Genomic DNA, 12004 nt, shown 5'->3' on the forward strand with positions numbered 1-12004 from the left:
GTTTATTTCCCTTTTCTCTGCCAGGCACCAGCTCCCAAAGTGCTGGGGGTTGCTGAACCACTCCCGATTAACCCTCCTGTTGCCAACACTCCACAGTCCCAGCCGCCGGCACCTCAAGTGAGTCAACCGCAGCCACAGCCTCCTCCACCACAGCCTCCGCCTCAGACCATCAGTCAAACACCTTTGCCTGCACCCAGCAGCCTCCCCCAGGAAGGGACGAGTGAAGATGTCAGGAGAGACCTGACTCCCAACTCTCTGGGGAACAACAGCAGCAGCAACCAGGCTGGAAGTAACCACCCCAGTACGCCCACTGCACCTGCCAGCACCATGCAGCCTGGGCAACTGGACTCCTCTGCTACGTCTGGCTCCAACCTCCTTGCAGAGGGCCCAGGTCCAGGGATGTCGGGGAACGGGCAGGCAGGCCTGGGCTCCAGGAACCCCATGAACTCAGAAGGGCTCTCCAAGGAGCAGCTGGAGCACCGGGAGCGCTCTCTGCAGACCCTGCGGGACATTGAGCGCCTGCTGCTGCGCAGCGGGGAGGCTGAGCCCTTCATGAAGTCCAGCCAAAACGCAGGCGAGGGTGGGACTGCCCCTCAACCACAGGCTGCCCCTGCCCCGCCCCCTGTGCCCCCCACGAGCATGAAGAAGTATGAAGAACCTCTGCAGTCCATGATCTCCCAGACCCAAAGCCTTGGTGGGCCCAATCTGGAACATGAGGTGTCCCACCACCCTGGCGCTGACATGGGGCAGCAGATGAACATGATGATGCAGCGGCTGAACCAGGACAGCCTGACACCAGAGCAGGTGGCCTGGAGGAAGTTACAGGAAGAGTACTATGAGGAAAAGCGACGGAAAGAGGAGCAGATTGGCATCCATGGCCGGCCCATGCAGGAAATCATGATCCCGCAGTCAATAGGCAGCATGATGATGCGTGGGCCCCCACCACCCTACCACAGCAAGCCTGGAGAGCAGTGGCCCCCAGGGATGGGCAGCCAGCTGCGGGGGCCCATAGATGTGCAGGACCCTATGCAGCTGCGGGGAGGGCCACCCTTCCCAGGGCCACGGTTCCCTGCGAATCAAATGCAGAGAGTCTCTGGCTTCGGAGGGATGCAGAATATGCCCTTGGATGCCCTTGGGCCCATGAATGCCATGCAGAGGCCAGTCAGGCCCAGCATGGGATGGAGTGATGATATGCCACCTATGGGAGGCCCTGGGAATTTTCCACAAGGTACCCTGCCCTACCCCTCGGGGCAAGGGGACCCTGAAAGGTTCATGAATCCCCGTGCCAGGGAGGAGATCCTGCGGCATCAGCTGATGGAGAAACGCCCAGTGGCAATGCAGAGGCCCATGGGCATGTCTGGAAACTCCATGAGCCAGGGCATGGAAATGGAGAGGATGATACAGGCTCACAGGCAGATGGATCCATCCATGTTTGCTGGGCAGATAACAGGGGACAGCCTGAGCAGCGCCCCAATGGGAATGGACTTTGCAGGCACTCGCGGGATGCTGAGCCCCCCAATGAGTCAGTCAGGTCTTCGGGACATGGATGCACCCATGGGCCCTGGCAACCTCAACATGAACATGAACGTCAACATGAACATGAACATGAACCTCAATGTCCAGATGACCCCACAGCAGCAGATGATGATGTCACAGAAGATGAGGGGTCCTGATATGATGGCCCACCAGGGCATGAGCCCTGAGGAGCTGGCCAGGGCACGGGCTCAGAATGGCAATGGCAGTGCAATGCTGGGGGGCCCCCAGAAAATTATGATACCCTCCCAGTTCCCCAACCAAGGACAGCAAGGCTTCTCAAGCACGCAAGGGCCTTATCCCAGCATGCCCCAGGAGATGGGCAGCAACTCGGACATGTTCAGCCCTGAGCAGGGCACCATGCCCATCGGGAGCATCGGTGGCACCACCAGGCTCAGCCACATCCCTCTGCCCTCTGCCTCAAATCCCACTCCCACGCAAGGGGGCAACCTGGCCAACATACACCCAGCACCTTCCCGGGGGCTGGGCCGCCGGCCCTCCGACCTCACCATCAACATCAGCCAGATGAACTCTCCCAGCATGGGCCACCTCAAGTCTCCCACCCTCAGCCAGGTGCATTCGCCACTGGTCACCTCCCCCTCTGCCAACCTCAAGTCCCCACAGACACCCTCACAGATGGTCAGCATGCCACCTTCAAACCAGTCCGGACCTCTCAAGTCTCCCCAGGTGATGAACTCCTCACTTAACGTCCGGTCTCCAGCTGGTTCACCGAGCCGCCTGAAGTCCCCTTCTATGGCTGTTCCTTCCCCTGGTTGGGTGCCATCTCCTAAAGCCACCATGCCCAGCCCGGGAGTCAACCAGAGCAAGCAGACCCTCAGCATGAGCTCATCTGCTTCCATGGGAGGACTGGATCAGGGTATGCTGGCTATCTCGTGTGATGTGCTTGATTTTGGCGAGTGTGTGTACAGCGTTTCTCTCCAGCCTGTGTGCTATCACAGGGGTGGGGGGACACCTGTGCCTCTTGTGTGCCCTTATGTCTCACAGAGCAAGTCTTTTTTCCCTGAGTCAAAATGGGGCCTTTTCAGGTAGATGGGAGGGGGAACAGAGCAGCTTTTAACATCAACCCTGGCTCATGCTCTATGATACAGATGGCAAAGGATGTGTGTGTGCTGGGCAGTCAGAGGCAGTTTAACATGGATGTCCATCATCGCTCTTCTGGAGTTGGGTTTCCTCCACATGAGCCTCCTCAGTGTCCAGAGGGTGATGGGCCATGTGTTTTGCCGCCTTCTCTGGTCACTACTGTCAGAAGGAGGGGATGGGGTTGCTGTCTGGTAGGAGCAAGTCACAGTGGTTGGGCTGTACTAAGCTGGTCTCTTGCTTGCAGGTTCTCTCCCTTCTGGGCCTCGGAGCAGCTCTTCCGCACCAGCCAGTAACACCTCTAGCTCCATGAATCCCAACATGCCTTTTACTTCCTCTCCAGATCCATCCCCCTCCCAGAACCCCCTCTCTTTGATGATGTCCCAGATGTCCAAGTATGCTATGCCCAGCTCCACGCCACTTTACCACAATGCCATCAAAACCATCGCCACCTCTGATGATGAGCTGCTGCCAGACCGGCCTATGCTCCCGCCTGGAAGCATGTCAGGTACATACTCCTGGGGCTGGGCTTGTAAGGGATCAGACTGTCTGGTGCCTGCTGGCAGCACAAGGTGGAGAAAGGACTAGAAACTATGTTCTCCCAGTAACTGCCACATCTAATAGCTTAAATTTGCCCTCCTTCATAACAGTCTGCTCAGTCTTCCACCTTGTGGCCAGGCTGTCCATCAATTTTGGCTTGAGTGTGCTGCCTGGAAGGACATGAGCCAGTCTGGCATTTGAGGCACCCTTCTTCCACCAGCGCTGGAAGTTTTCGGAGCTGCCTTTACCCTGTGCGGATGTGCCGGCCCTGGATTTTTGTGGCTCCTGGAGTTGTCTCAGACCCTGGACTTGCAGGTCTCTGGAGGTCTGCTGCTTGGAGCCCTTGTGTTCTTGTGCAGCGGGACAGGGACACCGAACAGGGTTTGGGAGTCTGGTGTTTTGAGTGCAGCCCAGGTGCCTGTCCAGGCAAGGCTGTGTCACAGCACAGTTCTGATTTCAGTAGGCGACAGCTAGACACGCTCTGCTGGCTGGTGGCACTGGTAAGGACAGCTAGGCAAATGAATGTTTTTCGTCACTTGTGACCAGCCCGAAGGGGAATTCCAGCGTGCTGTACCACTTGATTTAGGGGTTTAAAGCTGTCTGATAAATATTTTTGGCAGTTTTCAAAATGAAAAATCAACTTTTTGGCTCTTTCACTGCTGAGTAGTCCCTTAGGTTGACTGCAGGCATGTAAATGCATTGTTGCCCTCCTCACACAAGCCCCTTGGCAGGCACTGATGGTGGTGCTGTACTGACCAGCACAGGCCTCCCTCCGGGTCTGCACTGGGTTTTGCTGCTTTCTCTCTTGCTTTTTTTCTCCTCACTGCCTGAGGTCGTGTGGTTGCAGGAGCTTGCCGGGTGGCTGACCCTGCAGGCAGGCAGTGGTGAAGGGTTCCTCCTCGGTGCCCTCCAGGCAGCTGAGAGCCCTGCTGAGATCATGGTGTACGGCTGTCCCAACAGGGAGAGCTTGTTGGGACTCTGGAAAGAGTGGGCTAGAAGGACATAAAAATCCAGCCTGGGCCTGAATGAAGCTGGAATAATTCTCTGCTACTCGTGGGCTTGGGAACCTGGAGTCTGGGTCGCTTTTTCCTGATGTTGGTGCTTTGCAGTCCCATCTTGTGGCTGCTTACTGAGCATCATGCTCTGCACTCAGGGCTTTGTGAGTACTTGGCAGGCTTATAGGGTGTGGACTGGGTAGCCTTGAGAGGTCTGTGGGCAGAGTTCACCTTCTCTCTTTTTCTCTTCTTAGGTGTGACAGGGAATCAGCCGAATCAACTGCACTTGAACTCGGTCGGGCCTGGATCCTCTCAGAGCCCCATGGGAATGAACCTGCCTGGTCAGCAACCCCTCTCTCATGAACCACCCCCCACCTCCATGATGTCCTCCCCAAACCCTTTAGGCTCCAACATTCCTATGCACCCCAGTGCACCAGGGACAGGTGTTCCCCCCCAGAACCCCATGATGCTGCCCCCGGGGCCTCAGGACGCGTTGAACCAGCAGTGCGGCCCCGTGCCAAACAGTTCACAGATGATTCCTTCCAACCAGCTCGTGTTCCCCCGCATGCAGCAGCCCCACAACGCTATGCCATCTCCTGCTGGAGGCATGCCCATGGCCCCTGGTGGGGGAGGTGGCCCTGCGATGCAGCAGCATTACCCGCCGGGATTGCCCTTGCCGCCTGAGGACCTTCCCCCCCAGCAGCCCAGCCAGATGCCCCCTCAGCAGCACATGATGGGCAAGAACATCCCTCCCCGCATCGGTGAGCCCTACCCACCTGTGCTCCCTGGGGTAGCATCGGTGCTGAATGACCCTGAGCTCAGCGAGGTCATTCGCCCCACGCCCACAGGTATCCCTGAGTTTGACCTGTCCAGGATCATTCCGTCAGAGAAGCCAAGCAGCACCTTGCAGTATTTCCCCAAGAGTGACAACCAAGCGCCCAAATCGCAGCCTTCCAACCTCCACCTCATGAACCTGCAGAACATGATGGCTGACCAGCCCCCGGTGCGGCCAGGTATGAATGCCCCCAGCATCCCTGGGCAGCAGACCGTGCAGCGGGGACTCAGCATGCCCATGTGCCACCCCGGACAAGTGCCCATGCTGGGCAGGACAGGCATACCACCCCAGCAAGGCATGATGGGCAACAGCATGCACCAGGGCATGATGTCTCCGCAGCAGAGCCTGATGGCCCAGCAGAATTTCATGCTGATGCAGGCCAAGCAGAGGAGCATGTCTGTGTCAGGGGAGATGTATGCTCAGACAGGACACATGATGTCACCTCAGGGCTCTCTTATGGGGCCCCCGCCTCAGCAGAACCTCATGGTCACACACCAGATGAGGCAGAGGAGTGTCTCCCTGGACAGCCAGATGGGTTACATCCCCGGGCCTGGGAACATGGCGAACCTGCCCTTCTAACCCTGGCTGGTGCTTGGGGTGGGAGGGGATGGAGCTGCCTGGACAAACCTTTTTAAACCTTTCTTTGGGGGAGGGTTGGGGGCCAATGCTGGTGGAGGACACTGTGGGATGCTTTTCATATCGGATTCGCCTCTACACAGAAAACCAGATGTGCAGTAAACTTGATGTGAATTGGGTTTATTTTTCCTTTCTTTTTTGGGGAAGGGGGGGGGAGGAAGGGCTGGGAGTGGGTCTGTTACTTTTGAACCCTTTGTGGTGACCAGGGACACCCAAACCCTGTGGCAGTTTGTAAAGTTTATAGTTTTCCTCTGTCAAGTGTTTTTCTTTACTTCCCCCCCTCCCCGTCCCTCTCTTCTTTCCTTTTTCTTTATTTTTTCTTGTTTTGTTTGTATGTTTGGTTTTTTGTTTGTTTGTTTTTGGTTTTGTTTTGGTTTTTTAAGCAATCAAAATGTGCAAGAGGGTTTTTGGAACTAGCTGTAAATAGGTCGCTGGGAAAGGCAAAACTTGTGCTGGTTTTTAATTGTTCTGTATTTCTGTGTTTTAATAGAAGCCTCAAAACATGTTTTAAAAAAAACAGAAACAAAAAACATGCTAAAGGCAACAGCGTACAAGGATTGAAAACTCTCCCTTGGTGGGAGGCAAGAGGATCCTCCAGGTTGCACAGGGCATTGAGGGATCCCATTGTAGAGTGACTCTGTGTCAAACCTGTGTTGTTCATGTGTCTGAACAGTTTGCATGTGCAGGGTGTTACAGTTTCATGCAGACCTTAGGCCCCTGTGGAGGCTGCGCAGAGAACATGAACTCAACCCTTGCTGAGGACCATCGGGGAGGTTCTGAGCTGGTGAAACGTTGCTGGAGCAGCACTCATCTGGCAGGGCAGAGGCTGCAGCTTCACAGGATGCAGCTGCTGCTGGATGGCAAAGCTGCCGTGGCTGGAATGGGGAGGATGCTGGCCCCCCAGCTGGACAGGTAGTGGAGGTTCTGAGCTTTGCGGACAGTAATGTGCTGGCCCAAAGGTCTCGACCAGATGTGTCACCTCAGGACCCTCCTTTTCCCTTCATACTGTCCCCTGTGAATATGTAGGGATAGATGGGGTCTAAGATGAGCAAGGTGGTGCATTCCTGTCCTTCCAGGAGCAGCTGGCTGGGAACCCTGCTTCTTTGCAGCCTTCCTGCACCAGTCCTTTATCCCACCATTGTCCTCCGCAAATGCTCTGTGCTCCCTCTACCTCTGCCGTTGAATGCTCTCCCATGTCTTCCTCACTCCCCTCACTCCTCCTCTGGAGTTTCACAGGCAGTCTTTGCTCTGCCTTGCCACTGGCAGCAGCCCTGCCCTACTGCACAATAGAGGTCTAGCTGTTGAGGACAACCTGTCCCTGTGTGCAATGCTCCATCTCATTCAAAGAGTGCAGTGTCAGTGGTGTGGCCGTCCTGTGTTTTGGACAGAAGAGACCAAGGTTGCGTGGCAGCCCCTCATTCCTAGGCTGGCAGACACATGCCATTTGAACAACTCTGACTTTTCTGGATGTGCTCCACCCTCCCTGTCCTCCATGAGGTCTTCCTGCATGCAGCACTGATGGTCCTTCCCATTTGTTCATGGAGGGGACCATGGGGTGACGCGCACACGCTTCTGTGCTCAGCACAGTATCTCTGGACTTCGGCAGGGACTGCGGTCCAGCATGGTGTACCCTGTGGGTGTCCAGTGCTGAACTCGGGGCACATGACTGCCGGAGGAATTCCAGTTGGAAGATTATCGCTGCAGAGCCAGATTTAGCATACTACCTCTCTCATAACAGAGCTCACCTTTCCCTTCTTGCTACTGCAGGGAGGAGAGGGCTGTTGGAAAGGGAGATTGATTGTCAAGTAGTTGTTTATTGTGTTACAAGCTGTTTGGAAAGGTCAGTGGGTGCTGGAACATCAGCCAGTGGCTGTATTGATCCAATGTGTTAGAAGATGGAGCCACAAAGTCCAGTTAGGAATACCTGGAAGCTTTGAGGCATTTTGTAGTGAGCAGTACTGAATAGGAAGCATGGGTATGAATTGGAGGAGGAATTTTGCTCTGGTCTCCTGCTTTGTTTGGTTTTGTTGTGTGCAATGTGAGCGAGCAGCTGTTTCAGGATGGCAAAATGGGAGCAATCCCACAAAGTGCCCATTTCTGCCTGGTTGGCTGGAGCAGATAAAGAATCTTTAGCCCAGGCTAGTGAGGTGTGCTTTGGACCTGATGGTTGGATTCTCCATCCTTTCAGAATGTGTGTTTCATGTGGGAGGATATGGCTCAAACAGATGTAGCTCTTTCTAAGCTTGACTTGCCTGAAAGGCTGTGGCTTCTCCTGGCTGCACTTCGGGGTATTGGCTGCTGGTAGTTTCTAGTAACATCCAAATACCACTGCCAGCTCCAAACCTTACTCATCACCTACCAGCTAGTCTCAGTTAATTTGAAGCCATAATATTTTCTATACAGAAGTATTTTGTTTGTCTGTAGACGGCTGTTGTTTTAGCCCAGTTGAGATCTCCACATGTCTGTACCTTCCCTGTTGTCCCTTTCACCCAGCCCAACTGAGAAGTTGCCTGGGGTTTGCAGTCCTTGCTCTGCTGGCAGCACGTTGTCCTGGTGTCAGTGGAGCCCACGGGCTGGGGCACACAGCTGTGCAGTGCTAGGGAGGCCGGCCATGCTATTTCTGCCTGGTGGCAGGAGGAAGACCTGTTCTTTGGTGACAAATGAGTATGAAGCAAAGCCTTTTGACTCAGCAGTCCTGGATACAAAAGGGAAATCCTGACAGCAGGTCAGAGCCAGGGACTAAGGAGCAGCAGTTGGCACTCATCTGCAAAATATCCCACCACCCTGGAGCCAGCCCTACCCCTGCTGCTGTGATGGCTGAACAAAAGGGAGAGCGGTTGGACTTAGTAATCTTAAAGGTCTTTTCCAACCAAATCAATTCTATGATTCTAACAAGTGCTGCCTAACACCTCTTTGCCCCGGGTGCCACTCCCAACTGTGTCTGTGAACAGCAATATGGTAGGAGCTCCTCTGGAAGCTCAGTAACCACCAGTCCTTGTTAGACCTGGGCAGGGTTTGCCATCAGCTGGTTGCCCACTGCCGTGAGCCATGTCTAGTCTTGTGTCTTGTAGTTTATCGCTCGGCTTCTAAGCTTGAGTTCTGTGTACCGACTCCACCTAATCACAGTAAAAGGTTTGCCCATGTTTTAGCCATGACTTCACCGTGTTTTTCCAGCTCCAAAAAAGCAAACACTTGGAAATCTCTTCTTTCAGTATGTCAGATAATCACACGCCCGGAAGTAGCTTTCACATTGAGGTAATGGTGACTGACCTGTTCTCTGTCATCCCATGGAGACACTTCCCCAGTCATTTTGTACCATTATATAAATATATATATATAAATATAAATATATAAATACAATATGTGAAGACATCTTATTGGTTTTTATTTGAAACAATTTTTAGGCTTGTTTTTGGGTATCTGTGCTGCCTGTAATGTATTGACCTGTTTTATAGGTGCCTTTTTATTAAAAAGACAAATTTAAAAACCTGACCCTGTGCCTGTCTTCAGTGGGCTGCGTGATTTTCTGCAAGGCTGCGAGTGGGTGTGTGCAGCCCAGCCCTGGGAACTCAGCGAGTGTCACCTGCGGCAAGTTGGGGCTGATGCGAGGGGCTCAGCTGGCCCCACTATAAATACCTGTCGTCAGGCAGGGCCTTGGTTTGGGAGGAGAGAGCTCTTCTGGACTGCAGGAGTTGTCTGTGCGGAAGGTATGCTGAGATGTGGCTGCAGTTAGTTTCCTTCCTGTGAAATTCAGGCAGCCCCCTCTCGAAGCGATGTCAGCAATTGGGTACCTGCTGCAATCCATGCGAGGTGGGCCATTTTACCCCCGGCTGCTTGTGTTCTGCCTCCCCAGCATCAGATGAGACCCAACCACACAGCTTGGAGCACTTCATTACCATGTCAAGGGTTTTACTACCTAGATCCAGGCTGTGCCAGCTGTTCTCTCCCATTCTCTGCTGTGCCAGTTCCTCCTCTACCTTCTGTGGCTTGAAATGGATCATCTTTTCTAGCTGCTGGGCCAGGACCAGGGAACTGCCTTTGCAGGACTCAGGACAGGACAGTCCCCTTAGGTAGGTGGAGGGGCACGCACAGGGCTAGGGGTCAGGGGACAGACAGGGCCACCTTGGACACCTCAAGTCCCTGGCAGGACTGCAGAGCAGAGGGGTGACCTAGAGCAGGGACCTGCTGGTGCATGGAACTCACACTGTACTTACCCTCTTGTCCTGGGGACCTTGTGGCCTGGGAAAAGTGGTCTGTGTTGTAGCTTCTTGGTGCTTGTAGGGAGCCAGAGCAAATGCAGAACACACTGTGGAAGAGGAAAGGGACATTCCACCCTCTGTGTGGGAAGCCTGGCCGGCTTCCAGGAGCCAAGCTCATGGGCTGTGGTGGACCTGTGTGTTATGTCCGGGGCCGCCTCTGCTCACAATAAAGAAGATACAGCAGGCAGTGAAGTGCTTGAGTTTGCTTGATTCTGGGAGATTGGGGTGAGGAAGCAGGTCATCTTCCTAAGAAGGAAAATGAAACTGTGTGTGAGTCACAGCGGGGCAGAGGGTGCCGGAGCTGCTTGGAGGGGTGCGAAGGTGTGGGGAGAGCCCCTTCCCTGCAGCGCTCCCAGGCACGTGTGTGTTCGTGCGTGCCCTGGCTCTCTGGTTGCTGCACGCTCTGCTGCCTGCCATGGCCTGTGATCGCTGTGTGCAGCAGGATGCCGGGCTGAAACACCCCAGCGCTGTCTCATGGGAGGCTTGGTCACCCCATGGGACATACAGAGCTGTGTGCTGTTGTGGGGGTCTTTGTGTCCCATTCCTTGGGGTTGCTCTCAGCAGAGACTGGGGCTTTCTCTTAATTGTCTGACCCAGCCTTTTTCGCAGAGCACAGTCCAGGGCCATCTGAGCGTGTGCGGTGGACTGTGGTGATACAGCCTTGGCCACCTCCCACCTGCTGCAGCTGCCTTGGAGCTTCCCTTGGCCCTCTGTCCCCTTTCACAGTGGCTTAGGGGGTGCAGAGCCCCTCTGCCTCACCTGGTAGTGGTGGGCTGGGGCTGAGTGGAACTTCATAGGGACCTTGAAGGTTTGTCTGAGGGCTGCAGTGTCTGGTGCCAGCTCTGACAGCTGGAAGCCCACTCTGGGCCAAGGCATGTAATGCCCATGGAAACCTGGGGGAGACGGGGAGGATTTTACTAGAATGGAAAGCCCAGCTTCCTCTGTGGCGAAGTCGAGTTCCTCTTGCGCTCTTGTCATGGCCATTCAGCAGGCTGGCTGGACTGAAGTGGGTGCAAGGGCACCTTTCTACTCAGGGTAGCAGCTGCTATAAAACCAGGGTGGAAGGTGCTGCAGTCAGTGGAAGAGGTTCTGTAAAGCGGGGAGCTAATTTAGGTCTGGAACAACTCTGAACACAGCAGAGCCTTTTGTGGCACAGGCAAAGGGAACTGAGCAAGGGGCTTTTATGAGCCTTGTGGTCTCCATGCGTGAACAGCAATGCCTCTCAGAAAAGTGCCATCATTCCCTTTTGTGCTCTCTGATGCATTTTCCTTGCAAAACTGACATGACTGCAAACAACTGCTTACAAGCATTATACGTGAGAGCACAGTATTTTATTTAACTATTACAGCTCACATCAAAACTTTCTAAAAGTTTACCAGTGCTAAAAACTATAGTAACAGTGGATCCATAAGGGATGCACCCTTATGTGCAGATTTTCTTTTTACCATGTGAACTCTGTAAGAATTTTACACTCTTTCTTCAGTAACATTTTCTCTGTAGGAACACAATTCCCCTCAGAACCAGAGCTGGGGAGACATTTACGATAAACTGCGACATATTTGGTCTCCAGTACAACTGTGGAGATGGCAAGGACAAGCTTCAGAGAGCTACTCTTTCTCTGCTGCGTGTACGTGCTTGGACAACCACGGTTGCCATTACCTGCAGGTTTCAGCTTTGAAGATGCAGCGCTGCAGGAAATGGTGGGCTGCTCTTTGTACAAAAGCTTTATACTTGGGAGTTTTCTCCTCGAGGCACAATTTGAGAATGAACTATTAAGATCTCTGCCTGAGCTGGACTGATGTAATGTGACCCCTTCTGTAATGACTGGTCTTGTTAGTGGGGCCCTTGGGTACAGTGAAGTTCAGCTGTAAACAAGCCCTTTCTTAGTGAGCTGAACTTCAGAAGTGAGTTGTTGATGTTGCTCTGACTTTGTTTAAAAAGTGAGGTGTAAAGTGCTCGTTATTGGGGTTATGTTCACGTGATGGTTGGTACGTGTGGCTCTTGTACAGCAAGAGAAATGTAATGGAGTGAGTGCTGTGCTGTTACATTGTGACAAGACCTACTGGGCAGCAGCCGGCTGCGCGAGGCTGTTGGGGCTGCCGCCGTGT

General features: G+C 53.9%; 1 protein-coding gene across 4 annotated transcripts in view; it reads left to right on the plus strand.

Annotated features, from left to right (window-relative positions):
• BCL9L (BCL9 like) overlaps positions 1–9129 on the plus strand; it is a 45635-nt gene extending 36506 nt beyond the window's left edge. For 2 of the 4 annotated variants that reach the window (XM_051638470.1, XM_051638467.1), the window contains exons 6-8: positions 25–2410; positions 2879–3139; positions 4421–9129. In XM_051638470.1, the coding sequence (XP_051494430.1) occupies positions 25–2410; positions 2879–3139; positions 4421–5580 (3807 nt within the window). In that variant the 3' untranslated portion in view covers positions 5581–9129. The remainder of the gene's footprint in view (positions 1–24; positions 2411–2878; positions 3140–4420) is intronic. The other 2 variants (XM_051638468.1, XM_051638469.1) reach the window with 2 other exon arrangements.
• The last annotated feature ends 2875 nt before the right edge of the window (positions 9130–12004 follow it).

This window comes from Apus apus, chromosome 22, assembly GCF_020740795.1.
Source record: "Apus apus isolate bApuApu2 chromosome 22, bApuApu2.pri.cur, whole genome shotgun sequence".
In the NCBI taxonomy this organism is placed as follows: Eukaryota; Metazoa; Chordata; class Aves; order Apodiformes; family Apodidae; genus Apus; species Apus apus.